Raw genomic sequence first — 19,567 nt, 5'->3', positions numbered from 1 at the left:
AATTATGAATAGTAAAATATTTTTTTACTATTTTTTTTTTTTTTTTTACTATTTTATTCACGTAGTTATTAAATCTTTATTAGCATTTTAATTGTAATTCAAAATTAAAAAGCACTACTTCTTATCTGATAATTATAAATAACTTATATCAGGGAGGGTCTTTGTAATTTGGCAGTGAATACACACATGAAGATTAAATTATGTGTGTAAATATATTAAATGCATTCTCATAATTTAATACTAAATACCCATATAAACACCCAATTCTGTGTAACATCACATACAAACTGTGTAACATCTGCAAAATTACTGACCAATTATCTATCACAGATAGATTTCACACAATAGTAAAATTTCCAAATTAACCATTACTAATAGATTAATTTTGATTACTTTTAATTATTACAGCATCCCTACTTTAGTAACAGTATATTCTCTTATACAATTATCAGGCACAAAAATTGTTTATGATAATCCAACTTGTCAAAACTTGTTTGTAAGGATGTAAAACCTGTTTTAGACAGGTTTTTCTTTTGGAATTTTTATAGATGAACAATCAGACAAGGTAATACCTTACAAAGAAAAAAAAATGCAAATTTCTGCATAACTGCTAATATGCAGCAGTCAATAGAGAAATAGTATCATGATGAGATGGACATAAGGTATTCTTCATCACTTGAGGCTATCATGAAATAGACATAAGGTATTCACTTGAGGTGCATCCCCTGCGATGTGCTCCAAACAGACCATGAAGGTTGAATACTCTAGGTGAATATTTCAAACAGATGATTTCTGTAGCAATACAGTATTTCTCAATCAATGCTTCATGAAGTACATATGATCAGAATAGATTGCATGCTCTGTGGATGATGTCTGGTTACCAGTAGCTTGAGATTGTAGTTAAATCCATACAGAAATTCAGCAATAACTTACGCATACGTCACCTTTTGAGAAAAGGAATTACAAAATGCAAGACTAATAAAGTACACTACAAGAATCACAGCATAAAAACAATGGTACCACTTTCTAATCAGCAAATTATTGCAGATCTGATACAGAAAATAAAAATAAAGAAAACTTTTTATTTTCCTCGCAAAAGTGGCTTTGATATTCTAGTTGGAACACCAGGTGATAGATGATAAAAATAACATGTTACAACAGGATATGATGAAGTTGCAATACATAAAACAGGTGTTTCATTCAATTTCAAGCATACAAAGTAAGTGGTAGCTAAATACAGTAAAACCCTTCAAATAAGCAGTAATGAAGCAAATACATTCAAGCATTGTTGGTGAACTCACATACCAAGTAAATTACAGAAGATTTGACATGAAATGAGAAATGTTGAAGTAGAAATAATGGCAATTTGACAACACTGGCAAATTCAAGGTATATAATCTATTGGTTAAATATGCATATTACTGATATACTTAACAACAAAGACTAGAACAACTTTTTAAACATGGTACACTGTAGAAAATCTTTTATCTTCTCAAAAAAGTTTAGAAGTTTTGTAAAATTTTTCAATTGATCTTATGCAGCTGCAATAATAAGAGAATGATGTGCTTTATCTTTTCATCCATCTGATGTGTTTTTATCCTTTTGTCTTATCTGATGCATTTAAGATTAATTTTATTAATTATTGCTACCCTTCAGCAGTAGATTACAAAGTAAAATAACAATTTAAAAGTTATTTTTAATTTAACTTTTATTAACTTTGTAATTTTTAACTGATATTGTAAAAAACATTCTGAATTTTTATTATGTCATTTGGTTTTTATTTCTATCAGAGCATTGCCAACCAGACCAGCTGGCAACCTATCATATTATTCAAAATATTAATTTAATACTTTACTATCCATATAAAAATTATTCATGAAGGTTGGAAGGAATTTTCCTATACAAAGTGGCTATTTAAAAACAAAGAAACTTTGTATTCCAGCCAATGAAGTATGTATGGTATGTGTAACATAAAGCACGATATTATGCGTTAACATTTCCAAATCAGGTTTTCTGTAACAAGAGTAAATCAAAATAATTTTATTTAAATAATCAAATTCAAAGAAGATGCCTAAGCTTTTTCAATTTTCAAGAGCTTTGGAAAATTGTACACGCAAGTATTCTGAAAAAAGAATTATCTACCAAAGACAGTCTAGGTTCCAAAAAAATAAATATGTTAAGCATTTCCATTTATAAATATTCATTAAAAGATGAAACTTTATCTCAGTTTAGTTTTAAGAGTACCATGGGATAAGTAGAATCAAAAGTTAGAATTTTAGTAATGCACCTTTCAAAATTCAAGAATGTTACCATAATTCATTTCCTTTACAGGGCTCTTTGGGCTCACTACTGCTGAACAAATTTACCGATCATGTCTCCTTTGTCAGTTTTGTGATAAGACTTGTGCTATCATATTTACCAAGATATGATATTTTGCTAAAGACAAAGGTTTTAAATATAGTCACATACACTGTATCCACTTTGCAGATGATATTGCATTACTGGCAGAAGCAGCAAGAGGAATGGAGATTATGTTAGAAACACTGAAAACTGAAAATTAATAAGGAGAAGACAAAGATTATGATTGTAGGAAAAACAAAGGAAGGTACAAAGTTAATATCAGACAGTACTGTTGTAGAGAAGGTTGATATTAAATTAGTATTGTTGCAAAAAAGGTTGACAGTTTGTTACTTGGGAAGTCACTAGCAGTAATAAATGTGCCACAGAAGTAAAAAGAATATACTGAAAATCATATGAATATGCAAATAAGGAAGCCAAATAAGTTAGAGTGTTCTAACTTATGGATGTGAAACTGACACTCTGGAAAGCAGAAAGAAAGACGAAGTAATGAAAATGTGGATTTGGAGGTAACAAGAACAAGCTGGATGGATAGGAAAAGAAAAGAAATGACAGTTGACCAGTTCAAATGACTGATGTCCAGTTCTTGACAAATATATTTGAGTAAAAAAACCTAGAGGTAGACCGAGAGCAACAATCATCAATAATGTTAAAGTGATGGGCCTTGGTTCATATAATGATTAAGAGAAGCGAAGATGAGTGACATGGCTAAATCTACAAGGCGTAGACTTTAGTGAATGATGATGATGTCCTAAATGACACATGAGCCTAATTTCAAAGTATTGAGCTCAATGTAGTTATTTTATTAAAAGTTAAACAGATTTTTTATTTATCTTTTATTGATTGATGAACTATGTTGACTGTCATAGATCTCTGTCAGAACAATTTATATAAAAAAATTAAATTACTTTATGTAAAAAATTGCAAGTTTTAAATATTAAATGTAAATATAAGGAAGTTTTTTATTAAGCTTAATACCAGACCAAACAATTTTAATGTTGAAATTTACCTTTTGTACAGCTTGTTTTTAAAGTAAATTAAGGGACCAACATTAGAATTTATTAGAGTTTTTAAAATTTGTAGTTAAATTAGTTAAGGTTTTACATTAGGAAATCACATGATAAACATTACAGTATAATAAAAAATAATTAACACAAAAAAATATGAAAATGTTTAGAACAACTTTATCTGAAATGCATATCAAAATTAGAAAGCCATCCTCAATTTTTTAGTGAATAGATGAGAATGAAAACAAAGATACAACAGAAAAATAATGATAAAGAGGTTAAAAAGTTTAAAACTTTGACAATGGTTTCTTTTTGATATTAATGTCAAGTTGATTTCATCCTCAAAAGAATTTGATTTTACTGTAGTATTTAAAGTAAGGGACAATAATTACAGTATTTTATGAGGTGAGTAACACAACCCCAAAAATGTAAATCCTGTTAAATTAGATTTTAGCAAAATTAAATAATTTTACAGGATAACACATTTAACAGCTATCCAAAATAAAATGTGTTAAATTAAGTTTTAAATCTTTTTGTTTATATTAAGTTTACTAAATTTTCATTATTGAGAATTTCAATCCAAATTCTGATTATCAAATTCTCAATTATCCTTTATTCCAATTTTTGTCTAGTTTTATCTTTATCACACTCCCTTTCACCAAATATTGGTCAATGTTTTGTATATTTAGTTATGTAAAGCTTTTTATGAATTCCTGGATATCTAATACATGGGGTTCTCAACTTAAAGATTAGGTTTTATAACTTTCCAGTTCCTTTGTTTAGAGATCACCTCAATGAAATTTTATTTTTACACCTAATTTTCAACATCCTCCCAAGTTTGTGTACCATAAAATGCTACTCAGCTCCATTCTATATTTGACAATATTTTTTTTACAAAACAGCTTGTGTTTAATTTTCAAGCCAATATTTTAAGTAAATAATTTTTTTTTTTTAAGTAGAGAAAATACTTTCCTTGCTTCTTTTAAGGTTTCTAAAACATTGATAGAAAATTAGATTTAAACAAAATTGTAATGAAGTATGATATGAAGGATTATACTATTAAAGTTACATCAGTAACAAATACTTCTGCTAGTACCTCAACCACTATATTTTATGCATGCCAAACTGAAGACAGAAAGGGTATGTGAGAACATTTTAATTTAAAAAATTTCATGCATTAAAAAAAGAACAAAGAAAAAAGTTTCATTTTAGAACAATGTAGGATTTTCTGAATTATTTTACTTTTACACATTTTAGAGCTACTAAAATTTTTTAAAATTATCTAATTTACCAAAAGAAAAAATATACTCGTACATTTTCAGAGTGGTATGTACTTTCTTTCACAATAATATACTTTTTTCTCAACAGTTTATAAATTTAGGACTTTTGATGAAAAATAAATTCTCAAATATTAAATAATTTTTGGTGCAACATATAAATGAATAATAAAGCATTATTGACAGTTTATATTCTGGTTGTGTTAAACATAACCTAAAGAACAAATATTCATAAAAAGCATCACGTATATATACACAAAACAATTTTTATTTTAAAATATCTAGAAAATAAAAACGTCTATATTAGCTGAGCTGCTAATGATTTACTGAAATCTAGTAATCCAGTAACTGAATGTCTACCATACAAACATACACAATAAATAAAACTTTCTTAGTGGTATACAAACTTCTACAAGCATTAGGGCTCATCACATTTACCTCTGCAATTCAAATACTGTGACCTTGGCAAGAAGATATGATACATTGTAACTGTACTGTTAATATAAAATGTTTTTAAAGAGAAAATTTCCAACAGTATTCACTTTGAATAATTACTTTTAATCTTCTTAATATTTTGTGAAAATAAAACTGCAAATAAGAAAATATTTTAATAAAAAGAATTTAAAAAGCAGTAAAGAAACTCATATTAAAAAAATAAACAGAAAAAAAAGTATTTCAAGAGAATGTTTACCTTTGAATGAAATGCGATTGTTGAAATGAGTACATATTAAATTAAGTCTAAAGATATCTCAAATAATTTTTTTTGTAATATTTTTTATAAATTTTCTTCTTTTAAATAAATAAGCTATTCAATTTCTACAAAAGAAAAAATAGATAATAAAATTAAAAAAATTAACTGTACACGAAAAAGATCAAAACAAAACAATTTACTACAATGATCGATTGTCAAGTAATATAGTTATTAAAATTTTCACTTCACAATAAAGTTATCAGAAATAAAAGTAATCTCCTAACAAACAGTAAAGATGCTATTCAGAATTGTTTTTTTTAAATAAATCTTTAGACCAATAAAAAATTTAATATATCAGCCAAAATACTGCACCATACCTTGCTACCTTAAATTATTATTGAAAACTAAATTGTCAGCTGAATGAATATAATATAGTCTCTTAACCTAAACAAGCAGATTATTAACAAGCTTAATATATTTATTGTCAGGATCACAGAAAAATAAATAATTCATTATGTATATATATATATATTTAAATTTTCAGAACACAACACATCAGAGTGGATAATTTCTAGCATGATATTGCCAAATGACCAAAATACTAATAAACAATAATTGAAACTCTAGGCAACAAGGACAAAGTAAAATAAAGTTTGTGATTGTTAGAATTAAAACCAGCTGCAGATAACAAAAAATTTCAAACATATAACAAAAAAAAAACAAAACATTTTTCAATTTAATCCATCAAAATTACAAACTCTCTTTAATAAATAAATAATTTTTCTCACAGAAATATACCCACACTTAGAAAAATATAGTAAATGCAGAGGAAATGATACCTGCATTTTAAAATAATTATCACAAAAAAGGCAATTAATTATTAAGTAAAATTTAAATTTAAACAAGAAAATTTAAGAATGGCTTTATTTATTCCTTTGTTAATGAGATTACGATCAATCCTATCTCATTAAGAGTTTTCACAGGAACAAAAATAAGCATTTTTAAATTATAGAAAAACAGCATTTACTCTAGTCACCAGTGAACAAATTTAAGTTTTAAATGTTAGAAAATTAGTGAGAGATGTAGTGAAAGCACAAACAAAAACTATAAAGGGTTTAATCCCAAATACAACTAAACTAAAAATTTTCATAAATTTATTCATTAATTCAAACTAATTATTAAAAAAGTAAGATTATGAATTGATTTTAAACATTAAGTGTTGTGAATAGCTATTAAATATTTTTTAAAAGTCACAAAACAGAGTAAGTTTTTAATATTAAAAGTGTTAATGTTAAGTTTTATCATTAAAAATGTTGCACTTTCTACTATAGCTTCATAAGACTACTTTCTTTCAAATACATTAGGAAAAAATTAGTTATGATGGTAAATGAACAAGGAGTTTACTAGTATGGTTAAATTAATAAAATAAATAATCTAAATAAAATTTGTAGATTTAAAAAAGACCTGTAGGAGGTTGTTAACATCTTCATATATGTCCAATAAGAACTAAATGTGTGAGGTGATTTGCAAACATAAAACTGTTTTTGTGTATACAGTTAGATGACCTCTTTGGATCTAGGCTTGAATCTACATCTGATGTGTCTATTGAATGTACAATTTAAAAACTGCAAATTAATTTTTACCCTCCTGGTTAAAATAATTTGAGTATGTTTTGTTATGTGATTATGTGTATGTTTGCTTTTAAACCAACACACTTACCTTATTTTTTGAACAATCATAAATTCTGGGGGACTACATCAACATTGGATGTGTTTCTGATTTTGTTTTGTTTTGTATCTAACATGTTGTTTATAAAATTGGGTGTGTAAAATATAGCATATGGTATAGATATTTTAAGCACTACGTGTTTTTTACTTTTATTTGCTGGATATTCCAGTAGTGTTGAGTTTTCCCATATAGCCATCAATTGACAGTTGAGTATACAAAAAATTCAATTTATGCAAATAAACTGAATGCTATGGATCTGGGATAAGTAGATTTTGAAGATATTAATGTTGTTTACTCAGAACAGTAAGGTCATATTCTAGAAACAGTGAGATAAATCGCAAATTCATGAGTAATATGGCTGTGTGTTAGTCTTGTAAGATGTCATTACACAGTAGTACCAGGATCGTATTTTTTCTGTATATTATATGAGTTTTCAAAGTCCAGTGAAGATATTTTATATTTTTAAGCTTTCACTGGGCTTTGAAAGTAGATTTAACTTAGATTTGCCCCAGTAAAGAAGAGAAAAGAACCAATTTATTCATTACATTTTGTAATAAATGTAGGACACTTGCAATTGTTGAGGATGGCTGTATCATTTTTTATATGATTCTCTCTCATATCAAGTCACAAATTACAATTTGCTTATAGATCTAACATACACAGATAAGATACTAGTCCGAGTGGAAATTCAACATTCATCACAAACTTAATAAGCAAACTGTAAATTTTTTTTTGACTCAAATTAAATTTAAATTGTAAATTTAATTAAATACATTTTCTTACATTTAAACAGGGTTGAATTTGTGTTAATTATTTTACATTTTACTAGCTCAAAAAATCATTTGGTAGCATTTTAATTTTAATTTTTTTTACGATAAGAATAAACATTATTCTTATCATATGTCATGTAAGTTTCCACGGACAAGATAACCTCTTTATTATTGAGGAAGGATTATATAAGTTTAAAGCTGTACAGATTCTGTGAAAGTTTAGCAACATTGTTGCCAGCTTTTTTTAATTATAACTGAAATAAAGTCACATCTATGAACATGCTTCTGTTAATTTAAAAAAAAAAAACATTCTAAAATAAATGATAATATTGACTTACTAATATTAAGTGGGGTTTACAATCCAGTATATAAACACAGATGCTTCTAAATATCTTCATGGAATAAAATTGTAGTTTTCCTTAAAAATTAATTCTTCTATATTTTTACATGATAAAATTATCAGCTAACTGTTTTACTTACACACAGTTTAAATACTGTGTATACAAATGTAACTTCAAACATTCATATATATTCTATTAAATATTTATTTTAAAATAATAGATATGACATAATAAATGTATTTAAATATGGTTACAGTTTTAACTCCAAAAAAAGTATAGAAACATTTTTTGAAATCTGTTTGTAATAAATATTATTATACCAGTAAGTGAATAAAATACATCTACACAATCTAATTAACAATTAATTAAAATGTAGGATTAGACTGCTGTGACCAACGGAAAGGAAAAATACAATGTTGGGTTGTGCCATTGACCTTAAAAACTTGACATTAATATCAAACAGTAGTCAAAATCAAATTTGTCAAAAATTTAAAAGAACAATTTTATTTATAAAAATGCTTATCAGGTGATAAACCCTTAAAATAGCAGAGTACCTATGCACATGATGGAAAAAACAGAAAATTATGATTGTGTTGGTTCAGATAAGAAAAAATCTATTTCTTTTTAACAAAGAATGAGTATGCATTGTTGTAATTTATATTTTGCATTTTGCATATCAAATCCTGCAACAGAAATCGCTCTGAGACATAAATGACATGCTGGTAACATCAACAACTTCCTTCATCATCATCCAAGCATATGGAAAAGTTGTAACATTTTTTGATTTTGCAGTTAGCTTATGCTGCCCTCTCAGTTCCAGGAAATTTCTTCCGTATAAAACATCTTTCTCTGCTCACTGATTTGTTGTTTGCAGTCTGTCAGAGAAATCCAATGAACCTTTTATGATAGAAATAAATTTTACTCAAGTTTAAAGTCTATGCTGATAATTTAAATATCACAAAAATATGAATATAGAACATATCTGAATACTGCTGCAAAGTACCATCTGGTGTTCTGTCACAAGAAGGTTACTACTTGCTTGCTTTACTAAGTACTAAACTCTGATTTTTCATAATTAGTATTCCTGGAAATTTTTTGTTGCATCTTGCAAGTAAAAGAACTTGACTATTTGATTCAGTAGACATATGAAGCTTTAGTTAAATAATAATAGGTTTATTATAATACTTTTATTTTGATAAACACTGCTAAACAAATATATATAACATAGAATAGACATTATAATAAATATGATAAATTCTTTATCAAAGTTAAAAAAATTCTGCAAAAGTAAATCTTTAGCAGGTATTCTGAACTTTAAAATTACAATATACAAAAATTCTCAGTATGTTTTTGTGATGGAAGAGCTATTTCAACAAGGTATAAATGTTTTACACATCACTAAAATTTCTACATACCAATATCCTTAGGGAGATATAAAATATTCAATTTGAACATTCAATACTAACTGACCACAGTGATAAATTTTACGTAATATATATGATTAGACATACAGAATTTCTCATGAAGAATGAAGAACTAACCATTTTTTGAAATGCATCTAAACTTTGGAAAAAAGTATTTTAATAACCTAAATATAAAAATGATTTTATTTTTATTTACAGCTACAAAAAACGTTTTCAACAGGTTTCAGTCGATGTAAATTACATGTGTAGTATGACTTGTACAATTTCTACTTGTAAAACACTTTATTTAATTGATAAAAACAAAAACGTTGAAAATAATATCAATATTAAAAAAAATCAATTAAAACACATAAAATTAATTAAAAATTTAGTCTTTTGAATGGTGAGAAAAAAGTTTTTCTTTAACACAAAATGGAGGGTGTTTCTTATTTATTGCATGGAGTGTGTGTTTACTAAGTTTTTCATGACAAATAATGTAGTACTGTATTACCTTAGGAGCAAAACTCAAGGCAAAAAATTCTCCGACATGACTAGAAAACAAACCATCATTAGATTTATTTTTACATGACTATTTTCTTTATTCTGACGATTATAATGCAGTTTCTTCAATACCTTTTCTTTGGGCCACTGTCAGGTGAGTCAGGTCAACTGCTTTTCACTGGAGTTCAGTGGGATAATGATCTGTGTGCTTGTGGAGATATCCAAGTACTCTTGTTTCCTAGTGGGGATTGAAAAAACCAAACTAATAAAAGAGTATATATGGATAAAGCCAAACCAGATTTCTGTTTTCAATAAACCAAACATTCCCAATTTGGTTAAATGGGAGGAGCAACATAGAAGATATGGCTTAGTTTATAAATCAATTTTACATTAATTCAGCACACAAACACTACTGGCTGTATTAAGTAATGAAGAATAAAGAAGCCATAATTATTGAAAAAATGATGACAGAGAAAATACAAGAACAGAAAGGAAAAACAAAAGAGGCTCTATAGTGAAAAACACAAAAAGCAAAGGAGAAAATGGCTTATAAATGCTCACATATATATGTAAGGTTAGAAAGAAAAATAACACCAGCATGGGAATAAGAATACAGATTCTAAAGAAACTGCCAGTAGAGGAGGAAGGGATACTTAAAAGGTGGAAAGAATAGATGAAGAAGCAATAGCTAACAGAAAGCCAAATGATCTTCCTGTAGATCATGAAGAAAAAAGTAGCAATCATGATAAAGTTACACAAGGAATACACAAAATGAAAACTGGAAAAGTTGTGAGAATAGATACTCAGCTGACATTATATGTAAAACCATTTCAATAACCATTAAATGTCTAAATGAACAAGGATTACTAAAGACTGTGAAACTGTGCAATATTCTCTACAATAGGAAGTGGCCATAAGAAAACATTTTTAAAACAGCCATGATTCCAATCCCAAAAAAATCATAGTGAAGTAGTGTGTTAAGTCATTTAATTTTGCATTCAGCAAAGACTCGTCTGTGAAATTTAAACAGTAGTAAATGTAAAAAAATGGGGCAAATGGTTACAGAAGAACAACATGGATTCAGGAAGAGAAGACAAAAAGCAGTTGGGCTAATCTAAACCCCTTGGTAAGGACTACAATCAAAAAGGTGAAGAGAAAAGAATAAATATGTTTTACAGCTATGAATAAAACATTTGAGTGTAGTAAATGGTTTTAACTAGTGCAAATATTAAGTTAAAGGGTAAATTGATAATAAAAATATTAATTAAAAAATTGAACCTGAATCAGAAATTGCTTTAAACGTGAAAGCTGCTCAAACCCAGTGGTTTGACCTATGAAAAGAAGGCAAAGGTGCATGCAGAACAACAATTTGTTGACATAATCAAAAATGCTGTAAAAGATGAAGAAATCAAGAGTATGAGGAAGTAGAATAAATCAATATTTACAGTATTTTTAGTTGATGGGCAAGATATTTAACTTTTTATTTCAAATTTATAGACCTTGTGTGAATGTCTGCTCAAAAGAAGGAAGAATAGAACAAATAAAACACTAATCATGTAGTGTCCATGTTAGCAAGACTGCAAAAATGAAAACAAAAGATAACAAGAACAGCAATAACTAATGAAATGTTGTTGCATGAAATGTAACAAATGTTGCAATAATGAAATGTAACAGAAATAAACCGTTATGTAGCAAGACTGAGTTAAGACTTTGGAAGAAGTGTTATGTTTGGAATTTATACCTGTATGTATGTGGGAAACAGAGATTAAGAAATCAGAAAAAAAGAAAGGTTGGAGGAATTTTAACATGAATAAGCAGGAGATTGTAGAAAATTAAATGGATAGACAGGAGTGAAACATTAAGTAATGAAAAGAATGAACAAGAATAGAATTCAAAATAGGTAAAGATAAATGGCTGTGATATATCATGAGAGGATTGATTAAAACAGTGCTAGAGCAAATAAGTGGAAAACCTAGAAACTGGAAAAAAGGTAAAAATTGCAGGCAATGTAAATGAAACATTAGATGAGCAACTATCACTTTCTGAGTTATCAACTTTCACTTTTATGATAGTTGCTCATCTGATAGCTCTCTGCAGAGCTATCAGATACTTCAACTAGGTAGTACCTGAGGAAGTATATTTCATAAGGAAGGTTTAAGGATCTGTTCAAATATAAAAGCTACCATTACACAAATATGGACAGATCACTTGGTGAATTAATATGTTTAATATATGTTCTTTACTACACTCCAGGATTTATCATGCACATTCAAAAATCAACTTTATAATTCAAGCTTCTTATAGAAAAAAATTATATTATACCATAAAAATTTATTTTAATGACTATGTATGTAGAAAACACCACTGCCAGGTTCTAATTTTAAAAATATAAGATACAAAATTAAAAGTACAACACAAAGGCTCTCTTCTCTCTTAACCAATTGGGTTGAGACTATTATAAATATCAGTTAAATGGTTCATTTATATAAATGTCATTTTTAAAATTGAGGAAAATAAAATGAAAAATCAACTTTCTGATATTAACATTAAAACATTTCATTTTAATATTAAAAAAAAAATTCACAAATAAACATAACAGCTATATTTATTTTTTAACTCTAGAAATGATTTAGGTTGATTTCATCAGTGTTAGCGTTTTTGAATCTAGTTTTCTTTTTTTGTTGGGCTTACTCTATATCTATCTGATATCAGAGAGATGTATACATATTAAAAAAAAATTATGACCACTTAAATTAATTAGCCTCTAATAAATGCCTACAGTATACAGTAAACTGAAACAAAAATGCAGCTTAACTTGGGTAAACAACAGAAACTAGTTTATTATATGTGGCTCTGGCAATTAGCATTTCACCTGTTTTCACTCTTCAGTTTACAGGATGCTACTTCCTGAGATGTTCCAGGTGTTGCAGAATCATCTTGTCATAATGGAATATAGGCTCTTGAAAAGTTAATGATATGAAATTGTGGTTGTTAAGTTCTTATAATTTACAATAGGCTAAATTTATTATTTTGCTAATAAATAAATGTAGTAATATTTTGACTAATACTTACTTTTATAATCTTTTCTTCCTTCTTCCCTAATAATAAACTTATAAAAAATAAGAAAAGAATTTCTGCAGAATTTTATACAGTACTTTTACTATAAGACCTCCCCCCCCCCCCCAACACCAGAGTCCCCAAAACTGATCACATAGATCACTGGTCATTTGGTATTTTGAAAGTCAAAAAAATGTGAATTATGAAAAATAAAACACCTTTCTTACAAGTTAAGATTTTTACAATTTTTATGTTCTTTCCCAAATGTCTACTTAATAGTAATGAATAAAATCTCATGCCAAATGCAATTCAATATGATATATAAAAAAGAAAAACAAATTTTTTGTTTACAGCTTATTAAATTAGAACAGTTTTAGATAATTACGTTATAGTAATTAGTTTTAGTAATTCTACAGTTATAACTGCAAAACACAGCTATATAGTTAATATTTAAATTATTAATTATCCTCTTTTTCTACCTCTTAACATCAAGCTGATTAAACAGTTTATTGCTGTTTGATACATACAATTCTGGGGTGGGTGGGATTATTCCTTTAAGAACTGTTTTTGGGTGGCTTTTTAATTTATTTGGAAGCAAATTGTAAGATAAAAATAGATGTAAAGTCCATATTAATTATTTAAATACAAACATATGAAATAATGTGGTAAATACATTAAATATAAAAAATTACTACAAAATAAGTCACAAGGTGTTATTGAAGCATTGTTGTTGATGATGTCAGATCATCATCTAATAGATACAGGTTTTTAAGTAAGCTAATTTTTTAAAAACTGCCTTTAACTTATTATTATTAACACCCAAATTTTTTTAACTTCAGATACATTACCTATAGTCTTTAATTCTATGTTCAGAATATTCTTCTTTTACTTGTGGCATATAATAAAAATATTATTACAATTAAAAATATATTATTTTTAAATTATTTATTTTTTGAATTTACTTATTAAATTTGATTTAAATAGATATAATGATTTTGTACTTTGGATCAATTATGTCTGCACTGGAGCTAGAAAAGAATTTAGCAGCTGGGAGGTAAAATATACAGAACCTTACATTAGTTGGACGTAACTAATGGCATATATATGTCCTATATTTTCTAGTTATTAATGGGCATTATAAAACTCAAAAATAAGTCTAATCTACAGTTAAAAAAAGAATACAAAGCATGTTAAGAAAAATAAAAGCTTAATCACCAAATACAATTAAACAGAAGCAAAAACATTAACAAAAAATGTAGTGCTTTTGTTATAAGGATTCCAAGCACTATCATAGTATACACAGCAATCTAATGGTTGTAAAATTGATTTAAATATTACACTGTAAATATGTAGTTAATAAAAGAAATCCTTAGAGTGTGTTTTATGAAAGGTTATTTGTATACGATTATTTCAAAAAAGATAAGTGTATATGAATTAAACATTATCTGGAAAAAAATTTCAGTATGGGGTATTCAGCAAAGTGCTCTTACTCATCCAGTTTTATTTACAAACATGTAACTCTTCGTAAACAAATTGAATAATAATAATTAATCATTTTAATGGATATTATAACTTTTATTAATACATAAACAATTTCATATTCTTAATGAACGTAAAAAATGACACTATATTATTGATTATGATATAACAAATAAAACAATCCCCCATTTCTAAAAAAAATTAGTTAAATTTTCTAAATGTTGATTTTTATAGAGAAAATTAAGCAACAAGTATAGATACTGTATTGCCATGAGAATAAGCTGCATTTTTTACCTAAACATAGACAAAAAATGCAATAGCTTAAAAGTATGATTTTATGTACATTAATGAAAATGTTCATAATAATATGTCAACGTATTAGATTTCTCCAGAAAATAGTTCTCCAGATAGTGTTGCTCATTATTATTTCTGTGAACATATTCATGTGTATGTGTTTTTTAAACCACATTTATCTTGTTTCATTTGACCAACAGATCAAGATGTTACTGAAAGTTTAAAGCAATACTAGAGGAGAATATTTCTGGAAATCTAATATTTTGTGAATGAAAAGTTCAAGAATTTTGAAAGCAGTATACTATCTGGACAGGAAGTGCCTTTTCAGTGCAATAAACCCAGCATAATTGGGCTCTATTGCTGCCAATTCTCATTGCTGTTGGAAAAGGAGAGAATTAAGCGGTGGTGGGGATTGTCCCGTGTGTACATTTATGGTGGGATGACCTTTTTCCTAATCTAGTGATGGCGATACAAGTGCATTCACTGTCCAAGAATGTTTGTAAGGTTACGTTTGGGTTCATAAATACCACACACTGTAAAACATTAGAGAATGACTGTGTGTTTTGATATTGAGAAATTGCCATCATCACAGCAATTGCCATCATCATCATCATCATCATCATTGCAGAAGACTTTTGCAATGAGAAGTGTTCTTGATGCGCCTTGCAGTGAGAGGCTGGGCACTCTAGCTAAGATGTGTACTGTTGTGGAGGCATTGGTTCAACGATCACCAATGAAATCAAAGTGCAAATGTTCTGTAGAGTTATGCATTCCAAGATCGACAATGCAGATCATGTGTGGAAGGCCTTGAAAGTAATAATTTCCTCTGTCTTAATTTCGTCTTAATTTCCATAATTTTCCTCTGAGTACCCTATTGAAGGCATTCTCATAGTCTACAAAGCACAGATGTTATGGACTTTTAGTTTAATAATTTTTTATTGAAATAATCAAATTTTTTAAAATTTCTAGGGCAAATGAACATATTTTATATTATTCAGTTAAAACAAAATCACGTAATAAACCTTTTATTAGTTACCCTAACTAACTAACTTTGTTGCTAGTGTAAAAGTGATTATATAGTATAGTTATTTTATGTTTGTGTAATACAGTTAGATTACATTACAATCATTTTTATTTTTTCAAGCGTACAACTATATGATGTATATGAATTCTGTAATTTGTCATTCTCAAATTACCCTAGGTTCTGAAGGAGACTATTAAGGAAGTTCTAACAAACATATCTTAATATCAAAACTCAATGATTATAACTGTAATGTTGTGTTCTCACACATGTAAGAAAACGAGTACATATCTGTCCAATACAGTCTACAATAAAAATACTGTTAGAAGTTACATAAGTACAATTCCTTGAAGCTGAATATTTTTTACTTTAGTGACTATAATTGCTTCAAAAATTAAGAGTGTTCAATGAAATTGATTAAAACTATATTCAGATATTATAATAAACATTAAGCAAGACATTTAAATTTGTATAATCTATTTGTAAAATATAAAACCGTACAGCAGGTTGTATACAGGAGTAAAGTCATATGGTTTCATATGTATTGTCTACTAAAATTTCAGAATAAGTAATGGGACTTAATTATATTTATGTTTTGTCAATAAACAGTTAGTTTATGAAACATTATTCTTTAAAGCAGCCAAAGATCAATCAAAATCTTGAATAATTAAGTAAGCTGTATTTAATTAGGAACAGTAATGGCTATTTACTTTTTGCTTTTACGTATGACATCAAAATAAACCTTTACCAAGAACTGAAATTTTTCAAACTACAATGCAGTTTTTAATAAGCAGCACCCTAAATTAGGTCAGATGATGTTAACTAAAGTTAATTTTTTACTTAATCTTTAATTTTTTCAGCTTTTAGATAATCAAAATTAATTTAAAAGTGTGACTAATATCTGGGTCAGTACAATATGAGTTAACCTCACTACACCTCAGATGCATTGGAGTATCTCTAATCCCGTTACTTATCTTTAGCCTCTTTGATAGTTACAAAAAAAAAAACAGGGAACAAGAGGAAGTAGGTTAAGAGAGCCTACCAGATACTACAAATTAGATAATGTTATTAATAATTAGTCAACACAAAACATACTTCTATTAGATAAAAAGATGAGCACACAGATAAACACACTTGGAACACAGATAATTTCACCGTTTCAGGCGCTGTTAAAGCAGACATAATGGCACGATTAAAAAAGCTGTGCATGGCAAGTGGCATACAATCAGCATGTTATTTTAGAAAGACAGGGAGATTGTATACTTTTTACTTTTATTCTCACAGTACCTCGCTGGAATGAAATGATTGTCTCGCTCAATTCTTCAATCATATGAACTCGGCGCCCTTTGATCCCCATCACTAAACAAGACATAATACAGCTACTACCTGAACCTCTCTTATAATTAAAAAAAATAAAAAAAATAATAAATTGTTTAAAACCTGTTTTTAGTGATGTGTATCAGAAACAGAACATTAATTACAGTAAAATATATATAATCTTCATAAACAATACAATAAATTTAATTGAAATCAGTTACACCAAAAAGTGTACATAGCTTAGCTTAATTAATAAAAAAAAAAATGCACATAAATAATAATGCTGAGGTATTACTTCAACAACAAAAATAAAATTAAGCTGAAATCCAGGATAGCTATCTTATCTAATCCTTGCATCTACATTATTTTATTCTACATAATTTGGATTGTATCAAATTACACGAATAATATAAATGTTTGAATCTCTCCTTATTGCTTATTAGGAATTTTTACTATATGGAGAACACTCCTAAACTTCTGTGTAGAAAGGTGTCATTAAAATTACTGTGCTGATTTGCCAACTACTTATAACATTTTTATATTATGTTCAGATTAACAATTAATACGAAAGATAATTGAAAAAAAAGCTGATTATTAACTAGTAAAAAAATAAATAAAGAAAAAATGGATAATGAAGTAGAATAATTACAACAAAAATGTATATCTAGTTAGATGATTTGAACATAGAAAGATGCTCAATGTAGTTGAATAGAAAAAAATAATTAAATATCAAAATAATACATTTTGTATTAAATAAGTTGAGAAATAATCACATGTGAAAAAATACACTCCTGAAAGAACTTTCATACACAGAAAATGCAGTTTACTTCAATATTCTGTATTTTATCTATACTTACTTTAAACAAAGCCTTGAAGAAGGACCACTAACCCTAACCACTCTTATCGGTAAAATAGTCTAGAAATTGGGAGACCCATTAACCAAAGCATGAAAGGATTCAAGTACTTTTTTTACCCTATTATATTACAAGATTATTGTCTAACTCACATTGGCAATATATCAACTAATAGATTAATACTTTATCTAAATCATCATTAACATAAAACTGTAATATTAACAAATAAAATGAATAAATACAGCAGACAAATGTTTACATAAACAGAAAAAATTGTACTCATTGAAAAACATGTTACTAATATTGTAGTAAAGAACACATAATTTACTCATGCTAAATTACATTCAGCGGCTGAAAAAAAATATAGCTACCTCATCAGCAAACAGATACACTACATGTAAAAACATTTTATTTAAACTATCTAAATTCCACTTACAAATAATTTAATAATAATCCTCATAAAAGATTAACAAATAATGAATTACTAATAAAAAAAAAAAACTGTACACATACATTTGTTCAAAAGAAATTGCTAACAAAATAATATTATATCCAATAGTTTAAAAAAAACAATTTTGATGAAATTTTTAATAAGAGCACAATAAAAATTTCATACCTTTCCCAGAATCTGAATTTCGGATCACAACTTCGTCTTTACAGTAGTTTTTTCCAGGTATTTTTGTAGGTTTTGAATACTTTCCTGATTTCTTTAGAACTTCACCAGGTCCCAAAGTAGGGCTTGGAAGAGCTGCCTCAGTACTGTTAGAATTAAATGCATCTAAAGGAGCCTGAAAAAAGAACAAAAATAAGACAAAACGCAAATCTTAAATTACTGTAAAGAGAATATGACTAATATGTTTCAAAAACTAAATATTTTCTATATTTTATGTTTGAGAGAAATATTTTAAAATTAAACAACCTTTATATTGTAATAAAAGTATGTCTTGATTATTTTTAACTCTGAAGTACATGGTAATAATATACTAATTTTAAATAAATCACTTACTTACTTCATAGCCAACGCCCATTCTTGGCTGTTGAGAGCCATTTTGAGCCAAGATGGGCTCCTGTGTAAACAGGGCCTTCATCATCCCTCTGCAAGTGGTCCAGAGCTCTGCAGGTCCCCAGATGGTCTGCATCCATAGTTTCGTGGCTGGAGAGTTGGCATGCTGGAGAGGTCAGAACCCATATCCAATGTAGGTGTGAGGCCAGATAGTCATGTCTGGTTTTTAATCTAAATGCAACAATGCTGATTGCTCAATGGAATCTATAGCTTATGGGCCATGTGTAACAAGACTTGTGTAAGACACTTCTCGCCTGCCATTCCATTTACTGTAGTTTTTTTTTGTGCTTTGGCTGAGTCAAGAGAAGGAGTGCTGGATGTCTGAAGCAGAAGTTTCTAGCTTTGCCAATTTGTCAGCCATTTCACTACCATTATGTTAACATGGCTGGGAACCCATTGGCATTTC

The 19,567-nt window shown here is 27.8% G+C and overlaps 1 protein-coding gene across 10 annotated transcripts in view; it reads right to left on the bottom strand.

The window, feature by feature from the left end:
* mxt (Eukaryotic translation initiation factor mextil) overlaps positions 1-19,567 on the bottom strand; it is a 75,975-nt gene that overhangs the window by 32,555 nt on the left and 23,853 nt on the right. For 9 of the 10 annotated variants that reach the window (XR_012755159.1, XM_075356323.1, XM_075356331.1 and 6 more), the window contains 2 exons: positions 18,715-18,886; positions 17,215-17,286 (listed from right to left, as the gene is read on the bottom strand). Coding sequence is in view for 9 of the 10 variants with exons in the window: in XM_075356323.1 (XP_075212438.1) it covers positions 17,215-17,286; positions 18,715-18,886 (244 nt within the window). In the remaining variant the exon portion in view is untranslated. The remainder of the gene's footprint in view (positions 1-17,214; positions 17,287-18,714; positions 18,887-19,567) is intronic. The other variant, XM_075356329.1, reaches the window with a different exon arrangement.

The sequence above is a fragment of the Lycorma delicatula genome, chromosome 2 (assembly GCF_047948215.1).
Source record: "Lycorma delicatula isolate Av1 chromosome 2, ASM4794821v1, whole genome shotgun sequence".
In the NCBI taxonomy this organism is placed as follows: Eukaryota; Metazoa; Arthropoda; class Insecta; order Hemiptera; family Fulgoridae; genus Lycorma; species Lycorma delicatula.
This window is presented reverse-complemented; position numbering and strand designations above follow the sequence as displayed.